We start from the raw sequence: 26,490 nt of genomic DNA on the forward strand, positions 1-26,490 counted from the left end.
GAGAGGAAGAAAACGAGTGACTTTTACTGGTACCGTGGAAGGGCAATTCGCTACGACTCAATTTTTCATTTTTTTTAGTGTCCCTTTAAAAATGACTGGTTTGGCCAGTAAACATTACATAGGGACGTGAGGAAGAAAACAAGAACACTGCTAACAACAGTCTATTAAAGTGCTGCAGGAAATTGTATAGTGATGCAACAAGTGGTAAATGATGGGCAAAGAATTGAGATATGCTGCAAATTTTGAAAACTATATATTTTGTTTTCTCGCGTCACTATACACGCTCCTGCATCACCGGCGTCTCTTTTCTATCGCCCCCGTGAAACATTATGCCGGGCAAACCCGTCTATACACACCAAAAAATAGTGTTTCAGTGTTGCGTTTAGGTGGTGAAGGTCATGAATTGTGTGAAAATGAAGGTTTTGCAAAACGATGCACAAGAGTTCAATCTGCAGTATTCTGCAACAAGTTGTGTTCAACGACAAACACCCCTCAAGCAGCCACATGACAAAAAGAAGTGATAATAAATATGAGCTTTTTATTATTTAGGGCTACCAGAAAGAAACATACTTCAGATAACCTTTTGGTCTGCCTTCACTTAGAGTTCGATGCTAGGTAGTGAGTGATGCCGAGGCATGTCCAGTGCCGTAATGTGCAGACAAGTCTTCTAGGGCACCAAGGGTTGACAGTGCTGCTGGCTGAACAGATTTGGAACATGGGCCGGAATAATGCACGGATTCCTTTTGCTCAATTCCACTTGTTTACGTTCTACTGCTCACAACCAGCTGATCCTGGCGATAGCGTAGGCAGCATGCCGCTCGGATCACTGATGAAGCGTAAAAAGAAATAACATAAACCCTTTTCACAATTGTAAAGCTGGCTATCCTGCGAAGCAGTCTGCCCAACTAGTTGCAGCGTGGTCCCTTTTGCGAATAGCGTGTGCAAGCAGCCTGCTTGTATTAAGACATGTTAAATCTAGACATGGCTCTTGTGATGAAACCATGCACAGCTAGTACTTTTGCTTTTATTCGAATGCTGGCGAGTGCTGCAATTGGCAAGTCTGCAGCGCAGAGAAATGCGCATGCCAATTAGGAAAAGGGTCTATTGGAACAGAATCGTCAACATTATCCCGGCCATGCCCGCTATCGAAAAGGCGTTGGGGGCACGCACAGGCCGTCGGAAGCTCAGGAACAAAGTTTTATTTGCCCGCTGTTGAAAACTGATATGTACAACCCAACAATATACAAAAACAAAAGGCAGCCCATTTGCTAAAAACCTGGTAGTGGGGTAAGGTGTGACACAAAAAACTTGGTGACACTAGGAGGAGGGGGACACCCCTCCCCCATCTTCCGCGACTAATGCGGGTGAGGGAAGAAGAAAGTGGTCTGCTCGCTTGCTGTCTTCACACCTCTGCCAGGGTCGCCCCTCCCCCCCCCCCCCTTCTCCGCAAAATCCCTCACAGTCCACACACGACAAAGAGAGCTCTGCCGCCCCACACGGCGCACCCAAAAGGCACAAACGGAACCGGATCCCCCCTGCCCTGCCTGCACGAGGAGGCCCGTGTCCAGAGAGGAGGTAGAGGAGGGTCCAGAGAGGGAAAGGGGGAGAAGGTTTGCGTTGGAGACGGCACCCCTCACTTGAGCTCCGGCCTGCACCGTTCTCGGAAACATGACACCCCCTCCCACCTAGGCCATAAGAGCACTTCATCCCGGTGTTTCCTGCGGAGGAAACGCTGCTCGCTACGGCATTTTCTCCAACGCTGTTTCCGTGTCGTGTTCCAACCTCGCGAGGAGTGAAGAATTGTGGTGAATTCATATATGTGTGAGACTCCCTCAAAAACAAGCACGCAATCTAACAGAAAGAGAAAAAGAGTGCGCTTTTTTTTTTTCGTTCTTGCTTTCCCTTCCCTATCCCCCGAGAGTCTGTTGCAGAGCCCGCACGTGCCCCAAACATTTCTAAAAGCAAAGTGGCCCCTAGCAGGCAACTCCCCGTCCTCCACCACTGAAGGAGAGAGAGAGATACATACATACAAGTGTCCACCGCCGCAGCATCACTGTCTCAACAGCACTTGCACACATATATATTACAGCTAAAAGGAAGAAACAATAGAAAAAACAACAGAAGGGACAAGGCAGCTTCTCGGGAGAAAGTACCGGCGCAGGCATCTCCGAACCCCTCCAACAGCAAAGAGGGAGTGGGGAGACCCCGCCTGCTCTTCCGACGACTGTATTTTACAGTGGCAGTACACAAAACAAGGAGCAAAAAAATAATCATAAAAATCAAAGCGGCACTGGGAAAACAAAGAGGCCGTCGTCGTGGCTGGATCGCAGGTGGCGAGGATGACGGGAGGGGGGGCAGAGTGAACCCTGGGCAGCCTGCCCCCCTCTGGCAGAGCCAGCCTGGTTGTCGCGCGGGCGTCCCCCTGCCTGGCCCCGCACCGGTGGTGATGGCGGTGGCGGCGGCGATGGCGACGCTGGCAGCAGCAACGCGGCGGGATTTATTGTTTTTTTTTTGCAAGCTGTCCGCGAGGGGCTGGCCTCAGGACTTGTGGTTTGAGGTGAGCCACGTGAGACCCTCGAAGAGCCCGTCACCCGTTGTGGCACACGCCGGCTGGACGTACCAGTTGCGGTCGCGGATCCTCGTCAGCCCGAGCTTCTCCTGGATCTCGTGGGGCTTCATGGCTGTGCATGAAATTGTGTTTGTTGAGTCACATGTTCAAAGGAACCGCGTGCCACCCTAAAGAGCAGCTGTTCCGCAGCTAACCTCCTCTACGTGGCCCCTCATCACAAGCCCGAACAATGCACAGTGCTCGGCGAATGAAACGCAATACTCGACCTGCTGGCAGCCAGCGCTTTCTGCGCTACCAATGCGTGCTCGGTGATCGCTGCGGGCCAAATGCAGTTGCAATGCGTCACAAAGGCTGTTGCTTTCACCATACACCACAATGCATCAGCTCATTGTCCCCAGCGACCACTGGTGACGCAAGTAGATCCTGTTGCCGTGTGAGACGAATATTGCCTTTCAATTGCGGTGCACTGTACAGTCTCCGCCCTACTTTTAACCAGAATGTGACTTAAGCGCCATTTGGTTCTCCTGTGGATGACACTGGAGAGCTCAGGATAGGGTGCCCTGAATGTTCTGGCTTAATGTATCTTCGTAGCAAAGCACTTGATGCCTGCTCCTGAGAGCCTGTGTTAATTAAGCTGCTACAGAGGCATCTTCATTGTTTGGGTGAAGTCTGATGGCAACCGTACATGTTCCCACTCATATAGACAGAGAATAACAAGTAAAACAAAGTGCAAGCACATAGGGAGAAACTGAGCCCAGTAGACGTTTGTGTATTTAGTTCAGTTCGATTAGATAGCTTCATCTTGGTGCTTACTGGCTGCACCATGGTGTGGTATGCACATGCTAGCTTAGCAGCAGCGCTAGTGAGCGTATGCACAATGCTTATGCCAACAACATAAGGCAGAATGCTACGCTGGCTCTGGCAGAGCCAAATGAGCAGAGCGTGACGGTGCGCTCAATAGGCATTTGTCGTCTTTGCAGCCAGACGCACTGCTCATCACTTGCATTTTCGGAAACCTTCCAACCCTCTGCACATGCTGTGAATGCACCTCGAGTGTCCCTGTAAAGCCACTGCAGTAAGTAAGTAAGAGAGAGAGAGAGAGAGACTGAAAGGACTTCAGCACACGACAGTGCTAAAAAATTTATTAAATTATGGAGTTTTATGTGCCAAAGCCACTTTCTGATTATGAGGCACGCTGCAGTGGAGGACTCTGGAAATTTCGACCACCTGGGGTTCTTTAACGTGCACCTAAATCTAAGTACACGGGTGTTTTCGCATTTTGCCCCCATCGAAATGCAGCCGCTGTACGACAGTGCTAAACTGCAAAAGCTGTCGAAGCTTCAGTAGGTGAAAAGTCTACGTTTAATTTGCTGAATTAAAGATGGGAGTCATGAACTCACCCGTGTGCGTGAGATGTGTGCCCGTGTCAAGTTTGTTTATGGAACATTAACGCTTGTACGAATAATTCAGTTTATGGCATGGTCTCTGTGTCAAATAAATGTCAATGCACAAAACTTTACTGCTTTTATGTTCCTGGCTTTTAGATGACAGTCATCCATATGATTGACTCACGCGGAGCAAGTACCGACAAACCAAGGCTAGTTTATCCTGTACACTAACACCACAACCACCTCTACCAGAACATTCAACTTCGGTTATTAAAAAATGCGGCCTTCGAATAGCAACATTCGAGTTGTTTTGCAGCGCATTACAATTTAACTGCGAGCTTATATAGGATACGGTACACAAAAAACTAGTTTTCGCGCAGAGGTTTTGGCATCAGATCATGGTAAGTTCAGTGGGTGGGTTAGGTATCGTAGCCACTAATATTTGACACAGTTCGCTGCAGCGTCAAGGAGCCTGATCAGTTGCTGACTACGGTTGCGCTGGACTCATCGTGCCATGCTCCTATACCGGCATGGATGAGTGCGTGCACTACATTGCTCTCGGAGCACGCTTAATCTCGCGAAACGTGTGCTTTGTTCATCGCAAACAAGTTTCCGTCTCAAGCTGGAATAACATACGCATCTAGTTAAACATAAGAGGCGAATTCGAACGTTTTATTGACGCTTTTCACATCCGTAACGACTCTCGCACTGCTTCTGTGGTTCAAAACCAAGGCTCTTGTGTCTGTGGCGCCATCTGCCCAGGGCGACGCGATACATGCACAACTTTTTCCCGCCTGGTCGGCTTTCGTTCAGCCACCTAGCCTATTCTTACACAGTGATGCTGACAGACTTGCGACAGCAAGGCACTCTTATTACATGCCTTGATGAAGCCTCTGTGTTCACTGCGGCACAGTATAGCAATGCCACTCACCATGCACTCCCCACAAATGACGCCCATTGCTCCCGAGATTTCGGTGCACACCTTTCGTCCGTTTTCTACAGCATTTTGTTTTTTTGCATGATTCGGAATAAGAAACGTGTGGATCTCCAGACAGCATAACACAAACGAAAGCAAACAGCAATTTATAACTTGCTTTTGCAAGTAAAATTTACGTTGTTAATCTTGGAGGCATGTATGAAACACGAGGCTTCATACAGCAAGCTTCTCAAACCAGCACAAACACTAAGTATAATACCGGTGTCACACGAGTACTTTTGATCGTGATTAAACTCGATCCACATCGAAATTATCAACTACGGTTGGCTTCCTCACGTAGCTTTGGCAAAGGAACCAATCATGACCAAGAAATTCGATCTGGATCGGGCTTGATCGTGATCAAAAGTGTGCCGTGCGACACCGCTATAAATTGGTTTCCCCCCACAATTATGTGTAGTTGGGGATCTCAGGGGCACATCTGACACACAACCAGCTTCATACAGGAAGCTTCACAGATCAGTGCAAGCACAAAGTGTAACTTGCTTTCTGAAGTAAATTTTGCATAATCAGATGTCTTGGAGGCATGTCTTACAAACAGGCTTCAGACCAGATGCTGCATAAATCAGTGGAAACACTATATGTGACATCGTATTGCAAGTAAATTGTGTGATCAGACGTCTTCAAAATTCAAAGATAGATGGCAATATTTCGACAAGGGGAATCGTTTTCATCAGGGCAACAGCTGCCTTCCTTGATGGTGTTTGTAATAACGTTGGCTCCGGGAACCTCGATATAAGGAACACAGATATCGTAAATTAAATCTGAAACATTTATCGCTGATACCACCACGTAGCGAATATATGTCTACTGCAAATATAGAATATAACGAAGGTATTTTCATGTTGGATGCAACTTCGTAGCAACAAGATTTGGCTAATAAACGTTGTCGCACAAGAGATGTCAAACAAGGAACTTCATAGCCCCTTGAAGCACCAATTATTTCTGTCTATTGAAATTTAGTTTCATCCCATCTCTTGCATTTTCAGAATCATATTAGGTAAAGCTGCAGGACAGATGATAAAACTCTAGGTTTCCATTTTTCTTCTTCAAATTTACATGTGTGGACTCTATGCAAGAACTTTCTACATGAACGTCACATATGAAAACATGAAGTACGAGGGCGAATCAGAAAGTCTTTGCCCCTATTAGCTTTTAAAGCCAAATTACGGCTCTAAATACGAAGTCAACATATCCATTCCTGGCGGTGGACCTTTCCTGGACCGGCCCAGCCTTAGCCGCCGGTAGCTCCGTAGCACGGCGCTGCTGTCAGTTGTTGAAGACTGTGGTTGTGCTTCACACGTCCACGGCGTGTGAGCAACAAAGCTTGATTGGTTTTCTATGGAGCAAGGGACAAACAACCATCGAAATCCACAGGGAAATGCAGCTCACATATAGGGAAAAGGTGTCTCGCTTTGAGAAGTGCGAGGTGGTGGTGTTGCGAGTCCGCGAAGGGCCGTGAAGACTTGCATGACAATGAGCGTTAGGGGAGGCTGCGGGCATCGCTGACTGACGAGAATTCTCACATCTAGTGGTGCGATGGGACAAATGTCGGAACTGGTGTGGGGACTATGTGGAAAAATGGTCTAAGGTACGCAGAATACTACGTATATTTGCAATGACCTGTATGTACTTTATTTTGGGTAATAAAAAATAGGGGCAAATACGTTCTGATTCGCCCTTGTATTTCATGTCCAGCATACTTAGAAAGCACATATATCCAGTTTTTTTTTATTATTATTATTATGACTGATGCAAAAATATTGTTAAGAACTATGAAACAGGGGAGCCCAATAGATGGTGACATACTGGCAATGAGAGCAAACACCTAGGCTGCCACCTTCCAATTCGTTTTGCTAACACACCTTACACAAATTATTCAATTTTGTAGCACAGGTCCAATCGTAAGTGTGTAAAGATATGTGCAACATGTTTTAAATATTCTTATTGACCACTGTTATTGCTTTTATATATGCACAGCTGTGTGCACAGCACCTGAAGGGGATAAACCAAGGGATATACTGAGCATGCGCTAATTTTAAAAAAGAAAAAGAAAAGCACTGCCAGAGAAAAAAAAGAGAGCAGCAGCCTTCACAGCACTGGTGCATTTCCCTACTTTTACCCTTTCTCTCGCAAATAAACTGTGATGACACAGGCGTGTGCCAGGAAGAAACAAACAATATCTTGCAATATGGTAGGCCAGCAAACATGACTGCTGCGGATTATGTGAAGAACAATACTAACACGATCAAGTACAGATCTGTGCTCGAGACCTTGACATTTAAAATCAAAAAGCACAATTGGGGCCGAGCCCTGTCGGTGCCGCTCCCGTCGAGCTCGGCGTGACAACATTGTTGGCTATGCATGACAGGACGGCAGATGCAGGCTGCATGCATGTGTAAAGGCGCAGGCGTGTATTTGCGGCACACCACTTGTACTCATGACGAAAAACATAGTAGTACGTCGCAGACTTGCAGTACAAAATCGCTAAAATAATGTGTGATCTGATGTAACCTTACATCAACAAGTTGCAGTCGTAGTATACTGATGCACATACATTATCTTTTTTCCAATGACAGTACTTTCTTCGGTTAGCCACTGTTACAAAGTTACAGCTTGCCCTAACACGTATCTATGTGTATCGGAACTTTCTCAAATGTCGTCGCCGACTCTATGGCGAGAGACTCTTTTCTAATTAGGTTGCATGTGCGTCGCGAATATAGGCGTGTACATTCTGGAATGCACGCGAGTGCCAGTGATTATGCTGGAATGTACGACGAGTCATGCATAAGGAGCCGAAACACTTTTGACGACCGACGATCATGCTCATCGCTTTTTTCGCTCCGAGTGTTACTTGTTTCTCTGGGCACAAGCTTGCCCACCAAAGAGCTCACTTAAGTCGAACCTTTGATAATGCCTCATTCTTCACTATACATACGTAGTTACTCTGCAGAAATCGTCACAGATTAAAACAACAAAAACAACTGCACTGCAAAATGCGAGGCGACTTCTATGACCGCACTATTGCGTAGAGTTTAATACTTCGCCTTGCTAAGTATGTAACAGAGTGCGGTACTATATACACATTTGTGGTTTTATCATCCAAGTAGGGCTTCACTTGTGCGAGTAACACTGCCCGTTCAGAAATGCTTTCCTGATCCCTGTCCAACTTTATTGGCCTAGCGGCGTAAGGTTTTACCATCCTCGTGATCAATGTCTCATTAAGTGCTCAGAGATAAGAGGACCGCTGCCGCATACCGTTGTACCTCGTTCGTGCGCGCACACAGTCATGCCAGTGACTCGCTTATCCACTTGCTACATGCTCTCCTTCAGCTTGGCTACACCTTTGTACACTCACTTTACCACTCTTGAGGTGCCACTAGGAGGTCAGAATAATTGAGCACAAAAGTGGTCATCCAGAACTGTGGTGGGCGTGCGACTGTCCACTGCGAGTGGGTTCGCATAAGCAGTGGTGCATCGGTCACAATAGTAGCACCTCACATTACCTCCTTTAACCCTTTCTTTTCCAAATTATGTTGTGAGAAGGTCCATGAAAGTCCACAATGTCCACCAATTTTTGGTGTACGGAGTTTTCATTAAAAAGAAAAGAAACAAAAGTAGGTGTACGGTTATCCTTTGTATTCAATACAATTCACCGTCAGACACGGAGAGTTTACAAAGTAGCTAAAAGTCTGTAACAACATTCTATACACTCATGATAGCAAGACAAACATACACTAAAAAATGATAAATAATATGTACGATTGCCCAAAGCTGGCAGTTACTGGTATAGTTAGCTGATATGCATGACTTGTTGCCACAGAGTAAATCAAACAGAACTGTGCTTGGACTAGCCAGATTTGCCCTTGATGATATCACAAGGTGGCACACGAACGCCTCAGGCTTGAAGTAGGGTTAACATATGAGAATAAAATATTTGTAGGTAACGTCGTATGTAACCATAACAAAGAAATTGCAGCAGCCCTTCAAGTATGTTATGAAAAAGGTTTGGCTACAATGCTGTTACTTCTGCCTACATGAGCAACTGCAAGAACACTGGGAATCAATGTCCCCGGACACTGCAGTTATAGGAACACACCCACCATCGGGCAGGTCCTGCTTGTTGGCAAAGACCAGGATGATGGCATCGCGCATCTCGCGGTCGTTGATGATCTTGTGAAGCTCCTGCCGCGCCTCATCGATGCGGTCCCGGTCGGCGCAGTCCACCACAAAGATTAGTCCCTGCGTGCCCGTGTAGTAGTGCCGCCACAGGGGACGAATCTTGTCCTGGCCGCCAACATCCTGGGCAGAACACAACGCCTAAGGTCGAGTCTCAACTCGGAAAAAGAATGTCACGACTCCTGTAGAGCATCAAGAAAGTCAATGTTCACTTGGATATTGGCAAACAACAGGTAACGTACGCCCAAACTAGCAGAAAAATATGCGTGCTGCAAAGGTCACACTGACCCATGTTTTACTAGATCTTGTAAAAGATGTTTACTGACCCACTGACCCATGTTTTACTAGATCTTGTAAAAGATGTTTACTAGATGTTTTACTAGATCTAGATGCCGCTTCTTGGCATCTTAATGGCAGTAAAAAAAAGCAGCCATGTTGCGGGTGACGTGACACATTTTTGAATGTGAGCTCGTTTCGCGGCCGCCGCAATAAAATTAACCTTGAACCTATACCGAACCCGGTTGCCGCACATTCCTGCTGCTTTTTTGCAGTCTTGCACTCGCGGCATCCTCACTTGCCGTGCACGAGACTCCTCGTGCGTTTTTTCCGTCAGTGTGCATGTAGATACATGCACACTGCTTCAGTGGCTGTAGCAATGTTGGCTGTTGTCTGTGGCATGAGATGTCACGTGACCGCCAGAAGAGGAGTACCAGTAGATGAGGAAGCAAGTGCAGTGAGAATGCAAGGTGCAGTTGGTAAACGAGTAGGCAAGGGTGCAATTGGACAAGAGCACGCAAACAAGTTAGAGAGCAGGCATAGTACTGAGGGCTATGTAGGAAACAGAGTAGAAAGCGATAGTGTTAAATGCTTTTCAATGAATGGTGACATCGTTACCCACTATGCTTTGCACCGAAACTCTGGTGTGTAGTGACACTAGTGACACTGTACCATTTGCGCTGTGCTGCAGAATACTGTTTGCTTACTGTTCATTAATTATAGCGGTGGGACAAACAAGGTACAATTCACATTTCTTTTAATTTCTTTTCTTCAAGGAAATGAAAGAACAATGGAAAGCCAAGCGAATGACAACTGAATTTTTTTTCACCGAGCCGAAACAAAGATGCACGGAAAAGCAGGCCCACTGCCATCAGAGAAGTGCATGCGAAGCAGGCAAACAATGCACCAGGCTGCACGGGGAGGGAAGAAAAAAATCACTCACCCAGACGTTGAATTTGACATTCTTGTAAGTGACAGTCTCAACGTTGAAACCCACTGTGGGAATGGTGGTGACTGACTGTCCCAGCTTCAACTTGTACAGGATGGCTGGGGTACGCACACAAGGTCAAGGAAGAAATGCTCGCACACACACACACACACACTTCTGCACGGCCTGATGATCCCTCGCGTGAATGTCTCTGTACCATCTCCAGCACAACCATATTTTCTCTCCTCTGGTAGCTGGCATTCATGTGAGAGTGCCGATTTTAATGGTTCATGCTGTTGCCTTGCATTTCAACACATGGTGGAGGCAATACGCACAGAGCGATCAACAAAGAATGCCAACCCAAGTCAGGAAGCACACTAGGTAATGCAGTGCACCAATGATATTACATGCCATAATACACACACCAAATATACGTTATACTCACTGGATTGTCATGCTTTCTCAAGAATACTCCATCTTCTTTATGAAACATCCAAAAGGTGTGAGACATGGTTCTCATGTTATGCCATGCAAAACGTTCGCAAATCATTTGTGACAAGTTTTTTAATGTGTTATGTACGGCAGCTACGGTATTAGCATCAATGCCACACAACACATGTCGAAACACACATTCTTCTGCTTTTAAACGATACCTCCTGCCAGCTTTACCTTGAACTTTAAAATGAAACACATAACTCGTATGACGAAATGCAGCCATGCATTTACGCCTACAGAGGATGCGTTAATTGCTCACGCATGAACGAAGTATAAGTTGCGATATCAGAGCGGTTAAGGTCGAGCGACGCCATGCATGCAATGAAGCCAAGTGTAGCTACGTCAAATCACAGCGAACAAGACGACACCCTTCAGAAGCGGAATGCCAGCGCTTACCACCGATCGGAAGCACATTTTCGGGCACGCAGGCAACGGTTCGTTTCTTGGTGTCGCGCACTTGCCCGCGGCGCATCGTCCGGGCTTTCGACGCAGACCGGCTCAAAAGGAAGGCGAAGGACAATCGACACGGCTCACCGGATGCGAAACCATCATAATCCCCAGCACACGTAAAGGATACTGGTCTTCCCGGCGGCGTCGAGGCCCAACATGAGGATCCTCATTTCCTTGTTCCCGAAAATTTTGGACAGGAGCTTCCCCATGTCTGCCGCCGACCACGGGCCGTGCTACCTGAAAGCGACAGAAGGGAGGGGCTCTGAACACCTGCCTCGAGGCACTGCACGCTCCGATGCCGCCCAGGTGCCGCAGGGATCGGACCCCCAGGGCGACCAGGCCGCGTCTCGGAGGAGACGGCGGCAGGCAGCCGTTGAATGGGCGTTGCGGGCAGCAGAGAAGCCGCTAGCGCGTCGGCACGACAGCTCGCTCGGCCGCGGTGTGCTTCGCTGACGCGCGTCATGTTCGAGCTTGTCGGGCGCCCGGCGCCGCCCGGTAGATCGAGCGATAGGCGCCGGAGGCCAGCGGTGACGGGTCGAGGGAAAAAGAACGGCCCCGCCGGCCGCGTGAGTAATCGGCGCGACGGCGGCACATCACACACCGCCGCCGAGCTCGGGCTAGGCCTAAATGCCCGGCCCCTTTCCAAGCGCACGCCAAGCCGGCAGTGTGCGAGAAAAACGAACGGCGTTGGGCAAAACGGTGCGTTTACTTACACGGCGTCTTCCAATAAAAGGGGGGCGCGAACAAATACCCGCGTCAAACTAGTAGACGCATATCAACTCATTGGTAATTTGTACTTTAAGGAACTCCTGTCTGCGACCTCGATCGCCACCACGGGAAAAGGAACAAGTTCCGATTACTGTTTAACAACCTTCCGACTTTGATTTTTATTTTTTTGTTCCTGTGATCACGGTTACGCCAGCACTGTGGGAAGAAAATATACTGCGCAAAGTATTTTTCTGTGTCATAAAGAAATTAACGCAACTGAATTTATCTGCGGAAATTAATAGCGGCTCGCGAGCGGCCGCTTCGACACGACGGCTTCGAATCCGATTCAACTTCTGAGCATCCGGATCCGGAAGCTCGGGTACGGGAACGCTGCGAGCAAATCGATAAAACATTTTTTTAGCATGTGTACAGCCGTGCTTCTGTGGATGATGCCGTGAGCATCCTTCGAGTGAATCTCTGTGCTGAGGGCGGCACGTACGTCCACCGCGGTCGGCTGGAAAGTGCGCGCGGCGTCGACATGGTATCCCTTCTATTGTGCGCTCGGGCCTCCGCTGGCCAAGCCTCGTTGAGACAGGGCTAGACCCCCCCCTTTCGGACCATTGATTCCGCGCGCCGCGGGCCAGCGCAGTCCGGCTGGTGGTGAGACAAGAGAAGTGCAGTCGGTGTCAGTTGCGTTCGCGAGTCGCCCAGAGCCGTGGCGTGCGGCCGCTCCAGCCGCCGCGACGTCGGCGGCCGCCGTGTTTCGGTCCGCCCTCGAGTCGCTCGGCCCGGACCTGCGCGATGAATGCGGCGACGTCGTTCCACTGCCCGCTGCCGCCGCAGGCGCAGCAGCGGCTGCCGCCAGCCGCTGTCGAGGTGGTCGTCGGACACGGCTACGACTGCGGCGCGGACGAGGACGATTCGGGCAGCGAGGACGACGTGATCGACGTGCTGTCGGCCGACCACTGCACGGGCGAGCACAGCTACACGATGCAGATGCCGGCCAGCATGCTGCTCGAGGAAGAGCGGAGAGCGTACGAGACGCCCGAACTGGAGGCTGCGCGCCGCCTGGTCGACTGGCTCGGCTCGCCGGCGTGCCGCAAGTACAGCGCGCCGTTCCTCGAGCCCCTGGATATCGAGCAGCGGCCGGCTTACACGCGTGCCGTGCGCCAACCCATGTGTCTGAGCCGGGTGCGCGCCGCCCTGGACGCGCGAGCGTACGCCGGCATCACCGAGGTAGTGCGCGACATACGACTCATCCTGGAGAACTGCTACCGCTTCTACGGACCCCAGCACCACCTGACCAAGAAGGCGCTGAGGCTCGAGACGGTGCTCGAGCAGAAGCTGGCCCTCCTGCCCCGGTGAGTTAAGCTTCCCCGCAGCACACCGCGGGTTGCGAACCTCCGTGCCAGTGCCATCGGGGTATCTCTCTCGACGCACCAGTCAAGTGACGCATGGCTGACGGTTGCTGTACAGTCGTGCTGTAGCACGAAGTGGAAAGTGTCGTTGCCGCTGGGCCTGGCCGGTACTGGCCTTACACGCATATTATCTGTCACTGCTCTGCAGGATTTTTCTGAACAAGTTCCTACAAAAGGTACAGCGCAAGTCGTCGATTGCTTTCACTTGTCGCAGCTATTGCCCGCGGGCTTGCATCAGACAAGTGCCCGGCCTAAGTTTCTTGTGTACTAATTCACATCAAGCTCTTCAAAAATTCAGCACACCATCAGTAAACCATGAAGTTAGTTTTCAGTCTTTAGAAGGTCCAAGGGATGGATGGTTGACTCACCTGATATACCAGACATCCTTGTGGTGTAGTGTCTGCACCTTAATATGCAGCACAACTGTGCAGAATTGGCATTAACTTGCTCTTGTCGTTGGGGTACGGCTTGCAGAGATCCTGCATCAGGAAGGACACAGTACCATCCATTCATAGAAAGAAGAATGAAAAACAATGTGCTGATATTTGTCAACTTCTGACCTACACTTTGTGGCCACTACTCACTGCCGACTTAATCAATATGAGACAAAACTGAATCTAAAAGCTCTGTTCAATTTTATGCATGCTGAACAAAAATTTTTCTTGCTTGGAGCCTTGTTCAGTGATTAGCGATTCAAACACAATAAGTGGATCACATGGCAGCCAGTGCTGTTTTGCGTCACCGGTAAGCACTGGGTGATCGCTACTGGTCCATAATGAAGTCACAAGTCTCAAAGGCCCTCTTTGATAGCGTCTCAGCATTCCCAGCACCCACCATTGGTGCAAGAAGCTACAGCAGCAGTGTGCTTTGAGTATCGCATTTGAATGTAAGAGCACTAGCTATACAGTATTTCTACTTATTAAGATCCACATAACAGTGTTAAGAACGAGTTTAGTGTTACAATATAAGTGTACTTATCACCACGATACTGACACTTGCGTCTTGAGATTTCGTCTAACTTCTTTCTAGAAGCTCTTGCTACTGTGAGTGGCTGTCCTGGTTGTGCAGTGGCTAGCAGTTTCTGCTGCTGGACAAGGTGTCCCTGTATTGACTGCTGACTGGCGACGTCTTGGTGTGTTGGTGTTTTGATATTGATTAAAGGGCCCCTCACCGGATTTGGGCATTACGAAAAGACAAGCAATGCATGTAGATCATGCGATGGCAATTGTGTCTGCAAAGTTTCATGTCGCTACACAGCTTGAAAATGGCTGAAATTATAAACAGAAGCCCATCGACATGCCAGCAGACAAGCATTGAGCACTCTTTCCAAGTTGCTGTGGTTCCAAGACGTACTGCATCCTGCGGAGTATTCTTGAACCGGGAAAGCCCATGGAAACTAGAGCTTGACTATTTGCTTATAAACCCTAAGCAACCACTTCTCCCCAAAACTGTCAGTCATGGTGAGTCACAGCAAGTTCAGCAGTTGCATCTGCAAAGAGGGCTAGTCAGGCAAGTCACGTTGAAGAAGCTCTCGGACACTGCAATTTCGGTACATTCCGAAGTGACTTACCTGGAGACTGTATTGTTTGTGGAATTTCTCAAATGTAAACCCGGCTGCGTGTGGACCTCGACCTCCTGCTAGAATTCACAGTAACGTTGGCACTGGCTATGGAATCGGCTAAACCTGATGCATCGGTACTAGGTGCAACTTCAGGAGCATTTTCTGTGGTAATGAAGGCTATCCAGGCACCTCATATAAAACACTTGTTGCCACTGCTGTGGTGATGCGCACTACGCGATTAAGTTTCCTAAGATTCACGGTGTTTTTAACTGTTGCCACAAAAGAAAAAAGTCATTTAGCCAAAGCATGCAAGGCAAAAAGCACAAATTTCAGCCAGAGATGCATTCTGCCCAAGTCGTAGTACACGCAGTAGATGAGCCAGGAAGCCAGATTGGAGATCCATGCTGTAGCCCATAGACCTAAGATATGTAGACAGCTTCTACGACATCATACCAGATCTCCAAGGCCAATGCTTTCATTGTTCAACTTGAAATTCAAGGATGATCGTTTCAGATGCAGCTTGACATAGCAGCAAGCATCTTCAGAGAGGAGACATTACACCACGTGTTTCTGAGGCTGCGTTGCTCCTGCTCATGTTCAAACTTTCAACAAAGGATTTACACCATTGAAATCAAACCTGTCCTTGTAAAGGCTAGTGTGTTAGCAAAGTACTACAAAAATCATTACAACCTTCCCTTACTGGTTGCACATGGCAAAGCACCAGTACTTCTTGGATGTGACTGGATGGAGGTGTTGAATATGACCTTCAAGGTGCCACTCTTCAGCATCGCTGGTCTGTTTTATAAGTGATGGCATCTTGTAGAGAAGCATTGCGCATTATTTTCTCTTGAGCCAGTAATCTTCGTAGAGGTCACAGTTAAACTGTCTATTATAAAGACGGAGCAAGGCCCCATTTGTTTAAGGGCCAGATAAGTTGTGTTTGCTTTGATAGATAAAGTGTTCAAAGAACTACCAAAATTGCAGCTGGAGGACATCATACAAACTGTACAGTCGTCTTAATGGGCTGTATATATTCTTCCAATCCTCAGGAATGATAGTCACATTCACATTTCTGGAGGTTATAAGGTGACTGAATGCAAGTGCAATTGTGGTCAAGTACCCAATTCCAAAGGCTGAAGAGTTCTGGACAAGCATTTCCAATGGGATCAAGCTTACTAAGCTTGATCTCAAGGATGCATCTTATCAATTGATTCTCGACCCTGCATCCAGGAAGTATACAAGGGCAGGGTGAAATCCATTTCCAAGGCCTATGTCATGTTGAAGTCTATCTTGAAGACATCCTGGTAACAGGCACTGATGACAGGGACTACTATGTGAACAGTATCGCCAAAGTATTTCAGAAAATGGAGAAGGTAGGCCTGAAGCTCAAGTATGCCAAATTCAAATTCGTGGTGTCCTCTGTTGCTTACTTAGGTGACGTCATTGACGCCAACTGGCTGCACTCTACCATGTGCAAGTTTAAGGCAGTTCTCAGTGTGCCTACATCAAGCGACATGGAGTTTCCTTGGTTTGATGAATTGCTACAGGGAATTTTCACCAAACCTTTCTTCAGTTTTCTATTCTTTGCACTACCTTCTTGCTGATAATGTCCCATGGAAAGGAAGCATGAACATTCATTAGAAGCAAAGCAAGTTGTAACGTCAGCTCCTGTATTATTCCAATACGACTACAAGAAGAAACTCTTCCTCATGTGCGATGCCTCTCCAGCAGGGTCTAGAGGGCAATATCAGCTCATTGGGATGCTCAAATGATAGAACATCCCATTGGGTTTGCATCAAAAAGACTGCAACCTGCTGAAAAGAATTACTGCTACCTTGACAAGGAAACTAGCCTGAATCTTTCGCATTACAAGATTCCAACAGTACCTCTGGGAAAGACACTTTGTTGCTGCTACAGCCCACAAGCCGCTACTCAGACTTATTGGACAGGATAGGGCCATTCCAGAGTGCAATCTTTCTAGAGTTGTAAGCTGGGCTCTTATTGTTATGTGCATATAACTATACCTTGATATAGTTTAGGAACGAATATTTAGAATGCTGATGGACCAAGTCGTGTGCCTCTGAAATGCGATGACTTCACAAGCGAACGTCCAGCAGATGCATATATGTTGGAACATTGTTACTCCCGATTTTTGTCATCTGCAGCAGCAGCCAAGGCCTTGACAAAAGATTCTGTCTCGTCTAAGGTTAGTGGTATACTTTTGCAAGGAGCTCAACTTCTCTGGAAGGCTGAACGGAAACCATTCAAAGCATTTGAGCTTGGTCTCAATCCACAAGACAAAGCTGATCTCTGGGGCACGAGGGTCTGGCTGCACTTCAAGAGTAAGTGCTGAAAATTTTGCATGAAGGCCAACCAGGTATTGAGAAAGTGAATTTATTGCCTGAAATTGTGTCTGGAGGCCCAACATCAACCACAATATATCTAGATAGGTCGTCTTTTGCACTGTATGCCGAGAACGTCTGTGTATGCCTCAGCCTGTGCAATCAACTTGGTCGTTTCCGGAGATGCCTTGGTCATGCCTGCACATTGATTTCGGTGAATCGTTCCAATGCCACTATTTCTTATGGCATCTTTCAATGGTTGTTGTAATCCTCTGAGTCCGGGCAGAATGATTCTGGAGGCACTCTGGATCCAAGTAGGAGATATGTTGCGCCAACTGAAGAGCTTACTTTTCGGAGCAGCGAGAAGGAAAGAAGCAAAAGCTAAAGGAACCTTCGGTAACTTAGCCACCACCTATTAGAATTCTCGTCACCGTCAATGGAGCAAGAGTCTCCCTTTACCAGTGCAAGAAAAGAATGGGTGGTGTCACCTCACCGGAAACTGACCAGATTGCTTGGCTGCTTGAACGGCAATACTGAAAAAGCGTCTCAATGCTCTGATCTGGAGTCAGGCGATTGGAAAGGACCATGTGAATGTAGCCAGAGTGCCTCTTTTCAGCCATCCCAACAAGCTCGTCCTTTTGGGAGTGCTTTAGGTCGCTTCAAAACAACCATCCGAAGAAGCCACCATCAGCTGTTTTAGGACAGTTTTTGCAACTTGTGGAATATCAGAGATTGATATCAGATAATGGCACCACTTTTGCAAGTGTCAACTTCAAGAACTCCTCAAGAGGAATAACACTAGGAGCACCTTACCACAGTGTGTCCAATGGTGCTACAAATCACGCAATTCACTCAGTAAAGAATAAGATGATAAAGTCAGTTACCTGGTGAATTCCAAATAAATATTATTAGGCTACTTTGTCACTACAGTACAATGCCTTACAGTCTGACAAGCCTATGCCCGGCAGAGCTACTAATGGGCAGGTCATCACCTACGCCTTTCAGTTCTGTGCCCTAATCTTGGGAAAAATGTGATTGCAAGATGAGTTGGATGAGTGATTGCAAGATGAGATGCAAGATGAGATGTGATTGAAAGATGAGAAAATGAAACAAGACAAGGGAGCATCCCGCGATGACTTGCCAAGGCCTGGTTCTCATGTCTTCTCAAGAAATCTTAGGCCCGAACCTTTGTGATTGCCAGCTACAGTTGTCAAGCCAACGAGTGCATCATGTGTACAAGTACAAACAGAATAGAGATCGAATTGCCACAGGCATGATGACCATCTCAGACTTGACGATTAGATACCTTCTATTTAAGCCAGAACCTCCAAGCAGAATGCCAAGCTCGTTGGGCGAAGTGTATCTAGCGTTGAAACTGTGACACCTGACAACACGCCATCGGCAACAGTGAATGCAGAAACACTGGTAAATGTATCACTGGTGGCCATAAAGTTGTCCCCACTATCTCTGGGACGACAAACCATGGCTAAAGATTTGCAAATCGAATCTAGAGTTACTTTATGAGGATAAACTAGAACACGAAGTTGCTCACTACTCTCTGTAAAGACTAGCCGGGTTGGTGAGGTAGGTGCTACAATGCATGCCTGTGAAATCTAGCGCCACTGAAAGCTAGCAGTTCCCATTCTCTAAATAAGAGAAGTGCATGAGCCAGGTTGCTGGCAGTGGCTGCACAAGGCTCAGACGAACATTGTATGCACCTTTTCTTTCTTTTCTGGGACGATCACAAAAAGTAAGCCATGCACTGATGATCATTTCTGCAAACCACTGCACAATGGAAAAGGTCAAATTTCAAATGAGAACTTGTGTGCCTTTCCTCTCGAGGGGCAGAGCCTCGCTTCCTTCCAGAGAATCAAGGTAGCACATGCACACCTCTTCATCAGATGCACTGTGAACAACGTAACTGTGCAGAACACCCGAAACTGCCTCTGGAAGTGTACCACGCAGCGAGAAAGGAAAAGAAGAAGAAAAGGAGGCGGCACTTGTGATGTTAACATGAAGCAGTCCATCGGCTTTGGTGTGAGAGAAGGCAGGAAAGGCATGTTGCTTACAGATGTCAGTAAAGGCAGAAGGAGATGGTGCTTGGGGATGGGACATTTTAATTTTTTGTATTTCCTCGAATAATGAACCAGTTTGAAAATTGATGCAGTAACACACGCAATGCCTGGGTGACGCTTTACAACCTCCATTGTATGACCAAAATTTAAAGTGGAGCCTTTAGAGAAAGGAATTGCAAACAGAACTGCTGACTGCTAACTGAATTTTATTTGTTGGTGAACATATAAGATAGGAGGCAAAGAGGGTGGGGGGGTTAAGAAACACTTCTTTGTTTTGCTGCTTGCCAGCATATCTTTTTTTAAGGTTCAGAATGTTTGAATCTTTTCTCGTTAACAACAACAACAGCAAAAGATGTCGAGTTGAAATTTTCAAGTCAGTACACCTTTAACACCTCAGCGCCTCTGTCCACATTCTAACCCTATCAATCAGCTGACCTGAGAATCGGTGGCAGGCAAAGATACTTAAGCCACCTGCAACAAAATTTTGGACCATGCTTGTTATCATAGTTGCTTTCCAGCTAAGAACTACTACTATTGGCACGCTTTGCTGCAGCAATGACGCAGTGACATTCGTGACATTGGTCTGTTGAAAGTTCAAGAATCATAAGGAATTGTGATATAAAAGGTCAAGCACTGCCCATGAACTAAACTTTTTCTTGTGTCAGCAGCAATGGTTGGTTCATGCACACACATCATATTTTACAATGTATAGTTCATTTCCGCAAGTTCGGGAGTACACTGGTCCTTGTGTTTAAACAAAATGGCTGCACTATTTAAGTCAGGAACATAGCTGCATTCTTAGCAATAGCAGGCTGAGTGCTTCAATGAATCATGTTCACAGAAACAAACATTTGAACATCTTTCTGTCCGTCCAATATATCATCTACCACATAGCACTGGAATCTGGTGAACAAAACCACACACACTTCATTGGGCCTATTCAAATGCTTCGTTTCTCATTTGCTCGATTCACTGTCCTTTTGCTCCTCCGTTCTTGTGACCACTGCTAGAAAGGTGCACTCACTTTGGTTGCTTAGTGGCTATGGTGTTGGGCTGCTAAGCATGAGGTCGTGGGATCGAATTCTGGCCACAGTGGCCACATTTCGGTGAGGGAGAAATGCGAAAACACCCGTGTACTTTGATTCAGGTACACGTTAAAGAACCCCAGGTGGTCCAAATTATTTCACAGTCCCCCATTGCGGTGTGCCTCATAATCAGATCGTGGTTTTGACATGTAAAACCCCATAATTTATTATTATTATTATTATTATTATTATTATTATTATTATTATTATTATTATTATTATTATTATTATTATTATTATTATTTTGCTAGAGAGATGCACATCACATGGTGTGTTGGTAAGTATCTAACTTCACTCTTGCTGGTTCCATGAAGGAACACGGCGCTTTAGTCACATGACGTCCTGTCCAAAACTATGAACGGGGAGGCAGCAGCTGCAGTTGCAAGAGGCGACTCACTCTGTCAACAGGCAGGAAGGGCCAAGATGGGGAATGAAGGCTGTCACCACGTGCCAGCCTTCACACTAAGCAACATCACTTGCCTAATGTGTTAAAATAGTACTGACTTGACAATGTTGGCTAGCCGTATTTTTTCAAACTCTCAAACCTTAGAAATAATGCTGGCAAGCACCAGCATGGCCTGAATAAGAATGATGATGATGATGATTATAATAACAAATTTTATTACGAGGTTCATTGTTCACAAAGTGATGCAAAGGACAATACGGAGACTCGTCACGACCTCTCGCAACACTGGGTGGCTCCTTTCGTGTGATTGTTGTAGCTGCCACTACAAGGTGCAGTCATAGGAAATGTGCCCAGCATTGTTGTTGTTTATGTTAGGAGCGACATCATCATATCTAGCCTTGGTGTCACAAAACATTGGCAAATTTCGCTCTGTGTCATGATGTCGCGATAATGTTGATGGTGACAGCTTGATTATGAAATTCGAATATCTCATGTTTACCAACCTTCAAACTTTGTAAGTGTTGCCCTTGTACTGGTGAAACGCATGTGGTAAGAGTTTTGGCAACTTCGAAAATGTGCCTCAGTTCTTTAACTCAGTGCAGTTGATGCAAGAGATTGTGAATGACATCTGGCTGTTCAGTTTGTTCCGTTCTTTACATTGATTGTGTATGCAACTGGAATTTTCTAGGTGTAGCAACTGCGTATTGTTGCAACTTCAAATTTGCACCATGTCGTATTTGTTGCAACTTCACAACTATGACTCAAGCTTGTCCCTCAGCTTTATGGACCGTGGCTGACATGCTGCATGCAGACGTTGGCATTTGTGGCCCCCAAATGATCTGACACCCTAAAAATACAAATGGCTGGTAGTTCCAGAGCGCAAAGGGGTCTGCATAACTTTTTTGTTTTGTTTAGGGGCTGGGATACAACCTAGCTCACCCTTACAGTAATTAATATTCTGCACAGTGGAGAGCGTGTGGAATTTTCCATAAGGCAGTTCCAATGACACAAATACCATCACTCTGCGTTTAGACATGGAAGCTTGGAGGAATACACACTCAGTGCCTTTTCTACTTGTCATTTGCAGGGAGCTGCGTGAAAAGACTTCACTGGAGGCCACCACGTTGGAAAATCGTGATGTTGGCGCTCAGAGAGGTGGGTTCTTTCCCTTTATGTACTTTAACTTCACAAGGTTTTTAAAACGGTTGAATGTGTCAGGTAATCTTAATTGTAAATGCAACAGCAGTTATACATAGCAGCATATGCAGAGGAGGTCACACGGTTACAAACTGCAGATGGGAGCTGCTGCCATATGATAATACTATAAGATGCAGTAATACAGCAAGCAAATAATAGAGACAAAGAAATACAGACACTTTGCAGTTAAAGAAACCAGCATCTAAAATTAGTTGCTAGCACAAAAATAATCATGAAAGATAATTAACGAAATGCAGAGATTAAATATTGCATTAAAATTAACTAAATTTAATAAATGAATAGGCATTATTTCTCTCACTTTTGGTGTCACTAAATGAAGTAATGAAATTTAAGAAGTAATGCTAATTTTTCTATAATTCATTGTACTTTAAGCAGTAGATAGTTATTATGAGACAAAAATCTGGTCCTACATATTTGGTTTAGACAATGCTAAAGCCGGAGAAATGTTGAGCGTAAATTTACGATGGGAAACCTTAAGAATCAACACAGACAATGTCTATATACATTGTCTACAGCTTAACATACATATACAGCTTAAGGCAAGTGAGATTCAATGCTTGTACTGATCTTGCTTCTTGAAATGTAGCATGCGACGTTCCAGAGTTGACCTTGAATTTACCCTCCTGCTTTTCTTGAATTGAAAGGTATATTTGTTGTAAGAAAGCTAATTTAGTTTCTGTTTGTGTTGATGCTGTGCTATGCAAGGTGAAAAGGGAATATGTGCTGAAACATCTATTTTTTACTCAGTTGCACAGTACCTAATGTTGGAATTTCAGCCCAGCCTCTTTTGCTTGAAGTGCCAATGTTGAAAATTCTGAATGTGTTAGGGAATTAGCTAGGTTAGCAGTCTTTTGTGCAACTGAATAGGCCTTTCTGTCAGTATTTTCCGATTTGGCTAAGTTGGCCTTGGCACAAGGATACCATAGCTTAAGCAAAGGACCCATCTCACCAGTGTTGCAGGTGCCAGTCAGAGGTACCTTTTAAGAAAGGATAGTTTTTGTAATGCGAAGGAAGTAATGTTAATCTGTGGTAGCCAGGTAATGTCAGGCATTATTCTTAAACCAAGCTGTTTTGGCGGTAGCACTTTATTTAGGACACCAACATTAAGGGCCTAAGAGGTATTTGATAGATATTGTTTTTAGTTCAGAAAACATAAATTCTTGGACACAGACTACAAATGCACAGTTGTGAATGACGTGCCTTTTGGTAAAGATACAAGCAGCATGAAAAAATGCAGACAGAGGTGCAGCAAAACAAGCAGGGCAAGTACTGCATTTTCAAATGAAGCTTATTGAAGCAACATTTAATAAATATATTAAAAAAAAGCGGGGGCGGGGGGGAGTATTATAGTAGAGTGTGTCCTGCACAACCTACACAGAAAACGAGAGCTCAAAAAATTAAATAAACAAGGAAAGTCATCCAACCTGCCTTTATAAACTGGATTTCCTTGCGCCCGAGTGCGGCTATGCCTGGCTGATATAAATGCCATCGTGAGTGGCAATATGGTGTGCTTCCATGACTTCTCTGGTCTCCTTATGATAATGAAAAGAAAAGGGGGGGGGGCAGCATTACAGAGTAGGGGGGTACATCAGCATTTTCTGCAGTGTGACGGCAAGTGGCCGTTTGAGACTTTCAGCAAGTGTTTTCTGTTCTGCGAATATTTGTTTCGCACTGCTTGCATCTTTACCAACAACGAATCTTTACCAACCACGAACCCAACCACCCAACTTTAGGTGCTTTTGAATGACATGCATAAGCCGAATGTTTATTTATGTGGGCTGGTTGTAGCAAACAGATTGGTGCTTGTGAATTCTTTGTACTGTGTATTTGATACTGTTGTATATAGATTACATCATTACTGAGAAATAACCGTTTCAAGCTGTTTAACATTCTCATTGATAGTGAATGACAGGCATTAACCTTGTGCTATGACTCGGTGGTTATGGCATTCTGCTGGTTAGCACATGCTTGCAGGTTTCATTGCCAGCTGTGTTGGCTGCATTTTGATGGGGGTTGAAGGCAAAAATTTGCCTGTACTGGGCTTTGGGTGGACATTAAGAGAACTCCAAGGGGTAAAAAACTGATCTAGAGATTTCCTCTACGGGGTCCTTCCTAGCGTGTTGTGCAGCTTTGTGGTGTCAAACTACACAATTTAATTTTATTGACAGGCATTGCGTATTTTCCACGACTGTAGCCAGTCTGCTAAAGAGCCAGCAAGAGTTGCTGCAGCAAAATCAAGGAATGGTAGGACGGTTGTTTCAGAGAAAGGTTGCTCATGTGTGCAGCTCTCAGAGAGGTCAGTGATCTTGTGGGAGCGTCAACCGGCACGACACTCAGTGCAGTGTTCTGGAACATAGTTCCGGAAGCAGCGACTGCACGTGCCTGCACGTGGAGTCTTGTCTGAGCATCGTGTGCTGGGCCATACCGGGAAGCTCCACACAGCCCTTACTGCTTATCCGCTTCTAATACAAATATAAACGTGTGCATGCGCTCCTGCATGCAGAGTGGTTACAATGAGCGGTTGGCAAATGACAGATGTGCTGACAAGCACCAAGGCCTAGGCCAGGTTCACTGGAATAGCCTAGCAGACAACACTCGGACACTAGGACGTTCTGCGTGAACGCGCCTGCACTCGCTGCTATCGCAGGCACGCTCTGTGGCACAGCGCCGATCGTCGTGCCGGTCGACGATCCCACGAGGTTATCCAAATATTGGAGAGCTGGGCAAGAAAAGAAAAGAAAAAAGCAGTTGATTTCGTTGAAGTTATGTACGTGCTTTTCCTCTTTTTCCTGACAAGCCGAACAATTGAAGGTGCAAACTTTTTGGAGGAGGCATGTCGATTCCAAGAGATATGGTACAGGCTGGTTCTTTGTGGCTGTCACAGTTTCACATTTATAGTCAGAATAAGCCTGTCCTAATGGTTCCGTAAGTGGACGAGGTTCTGCACAGAGTATAGTTACCCCTTGTTGTATCAACATTGATAAAGTTAAATTTTTGGTACGCCAAAAGAAATCTTTTTTTTTTTTGATTGGGTCATTCACACTTTAATTCACCTGTAAGTACTGTATCTTTGAATGAAACCAAAAGCAAGGTCATATGCATAGCTAGCTATACAGAGGCAAATATTTCTCTCTTTTTGTTCTTTGTGCTAATGAGTATTGTAATGAACTATTCATTAACTGGCTACAATGAGTTCCGGCACACTGGCAGTGATTTGGCAGTTGGACGACGGTCGATTAGGATCAGTTGCAAAAAAAAGCGTGCCTGGGACATTCGAGGAGCAGGTGGCAAACATTATTGTCGCAGTTACAGGAGCAAGCTTGGAATCACGCACGTTCGGCTTAGTACTGTGAATGTTTTATCGCAGTACCAAGGCACAGTCAGTGCATTAGTTTTAGTACTCCTTGAAAGCTGTGGATACAATGTGTGCTTAACGATAGAGTTGTTAGATATGGCGCCGTTTCCTGAGGCTACTTCGAGTTCCCCAAACCACTTCGAATCGCAGCACAGCTAATTGAGGAATGCAGAAGCAGGGGTGCCACATTCCTGAGGCAGGACACTTGCAAACAAGTTCGTACGCCGCCGGGATTAGAAGGGGGCCTCGGACAATGGAGCCCAATCGTCCCCCTTCGCCTTTGAAGAAGACATTTGCTACAGCTGCGGGGCCGTAGCACCGGGAGCAGGTGGGCCTTCGGACAATGGAGCATGAGCGCCCCCACTTCTCCTTTGAAGAAGTGCATTACAAGTCTGCGAGGCAAGACCGCAGAGAGCCGCCGGGTGTGACAACGCGATACGGGCGCCAACCATTGGCTGAAAATGGCGTCATCTGAGCGGACTCTCCCATTGGTCGAACATGACGCGACTTCCAGTCCTCGAAGGGTTTAAAAGAAGCGTTCCAGAGAGACCAAAGCACTCCCTGATTCCCTGATTCACCTCTCTCGAACTTCTTGCCGCGGGCTGCAGCATCCGAGTTGCTGCCGGCCCGTAATGACTGTACGGCTGTCATTGACGTCTCACCTCTCTGTAAATAATGTAAAATAAACCCTCCCAAGTTTGGTTTTCATCCCGAAGTCCGTCCTTCAACCCCTACAGAGTTCACTTCCAAAAGGGGTCGATTGCTTGGTACTTTCTGTGACCTGAGTGGGCACACATAGCATTTCAAGGATGCATCGTGTCTCTGTTGATGACTATAAGATAAGGTGAAATCCTGCATTATTATAGGCCTTTTTATGCTAAGCATATTACGAGAACTCAACCCAGCTCCTCAGGCGCGGCGGTGTCGCCTTCAATACCACGTGACACCGTGACGTCACGACAGCGGAGAAACGGGGCTCCAACTCGCGCCGTCGCTCGCGGCATAGAGAAAGAAAAAAAAGTGCTCGCGGCGTCGCGGCGGTA

At 46.5% G+C, this 26,490-nt stretch overlaps 2 protein-coding genes across 2 annotated transcripts in view; one reads left to right on the top strand and one right to left on the bottom strand.

The window, feature by feature from the left end:
- Positions 1-1,179: 1,179 nt before the first annotated feature.
- On the bottom strand, positions 1,180-12,141 carry Arf6 (ADP-ribosylation factor 6). The gene is made up of 5 exons (XM_070525145.1): positions 11,993-12,141; positions 11,407-11,516; positions 10,350-10,453; positions 9,055-9,253; positions 1,180-2,681 (listed from the first exon to the last, which is right to left on the bottom strand). The coding sequence occupies exons 2-5, from the start codon at positions 11,486-11,488 to the stop codon at positions 2,539-2,541; spliced, it is 528 nt and encodes a 175-aa protein (XP_070381246.1). The 5' UTR covers positions 11,489-11,516; positions 11,993-12,141; the 3' UTR covers positions 1,180-2,538.
- Positions 12,142-12,334: 193 nt separating this feature from the next.
- LOC139049581 (uncharacterized) overlaps positions 12,335-26,490 on the top strand; it is a 37,399-nt gene continuing 23,243 nt past the window's right edge. The window contains exons 1-2 of the mRNA XM_070525138.1: positions 12,335-13,348; positions 21,962-22,029. Of these exons, the coding sequence (XP_070381239.1) occupies positions 12,789-13,348; positions 21,962-22,029 (628 nt within the window). The 5' untranslated portion in view covers positions 12,335-12,788. The remainder of the gene's footprint in view (positions 13,349-21,961; positions 22,030-26,490) is intronic.

This window comes from Dermacentor albipictus, chromosome 9 (genome assembly GCF_038994185.2).
Source record: "Dermacentor albipictus isolate Rhodes 1998 colony chromosome 9, USDA_Dalb.pri_finalv2, whole genome shotgun sequence".
Lineage (NCBI taxonomy): Eukaryota > Metazoa > Arthropoda > Arachnida > Ixodida > Ixodidae > Dermacentor > Dermacentor albipictus.

Excerpts from the sequence above, each read along its gene's own strand:
- Arf6 (XM_070525145.1), bottom strand. The coding sequence starts at position 11,488 with ATGGGGAAGCTCCTGTCCAAAATTTTCGGGAACAAGGAAATGAGGATC. Across the intron at positions 10,454-11,406 it reads CGACGCCGCCGGGAAGACCA|CCATCCTGTACAAGTTGAAG; the intron begins GTATCCTTTACG and ends TGCGTACCCCAG. Across the intron at positions 2,682-9,054 it reads CAAGCAGGACCTGCCCGATG|CCATGAAGCCCCACGAGATC; the intron begins GTGGGTGTGTTC and ends TTTCATGCACAG.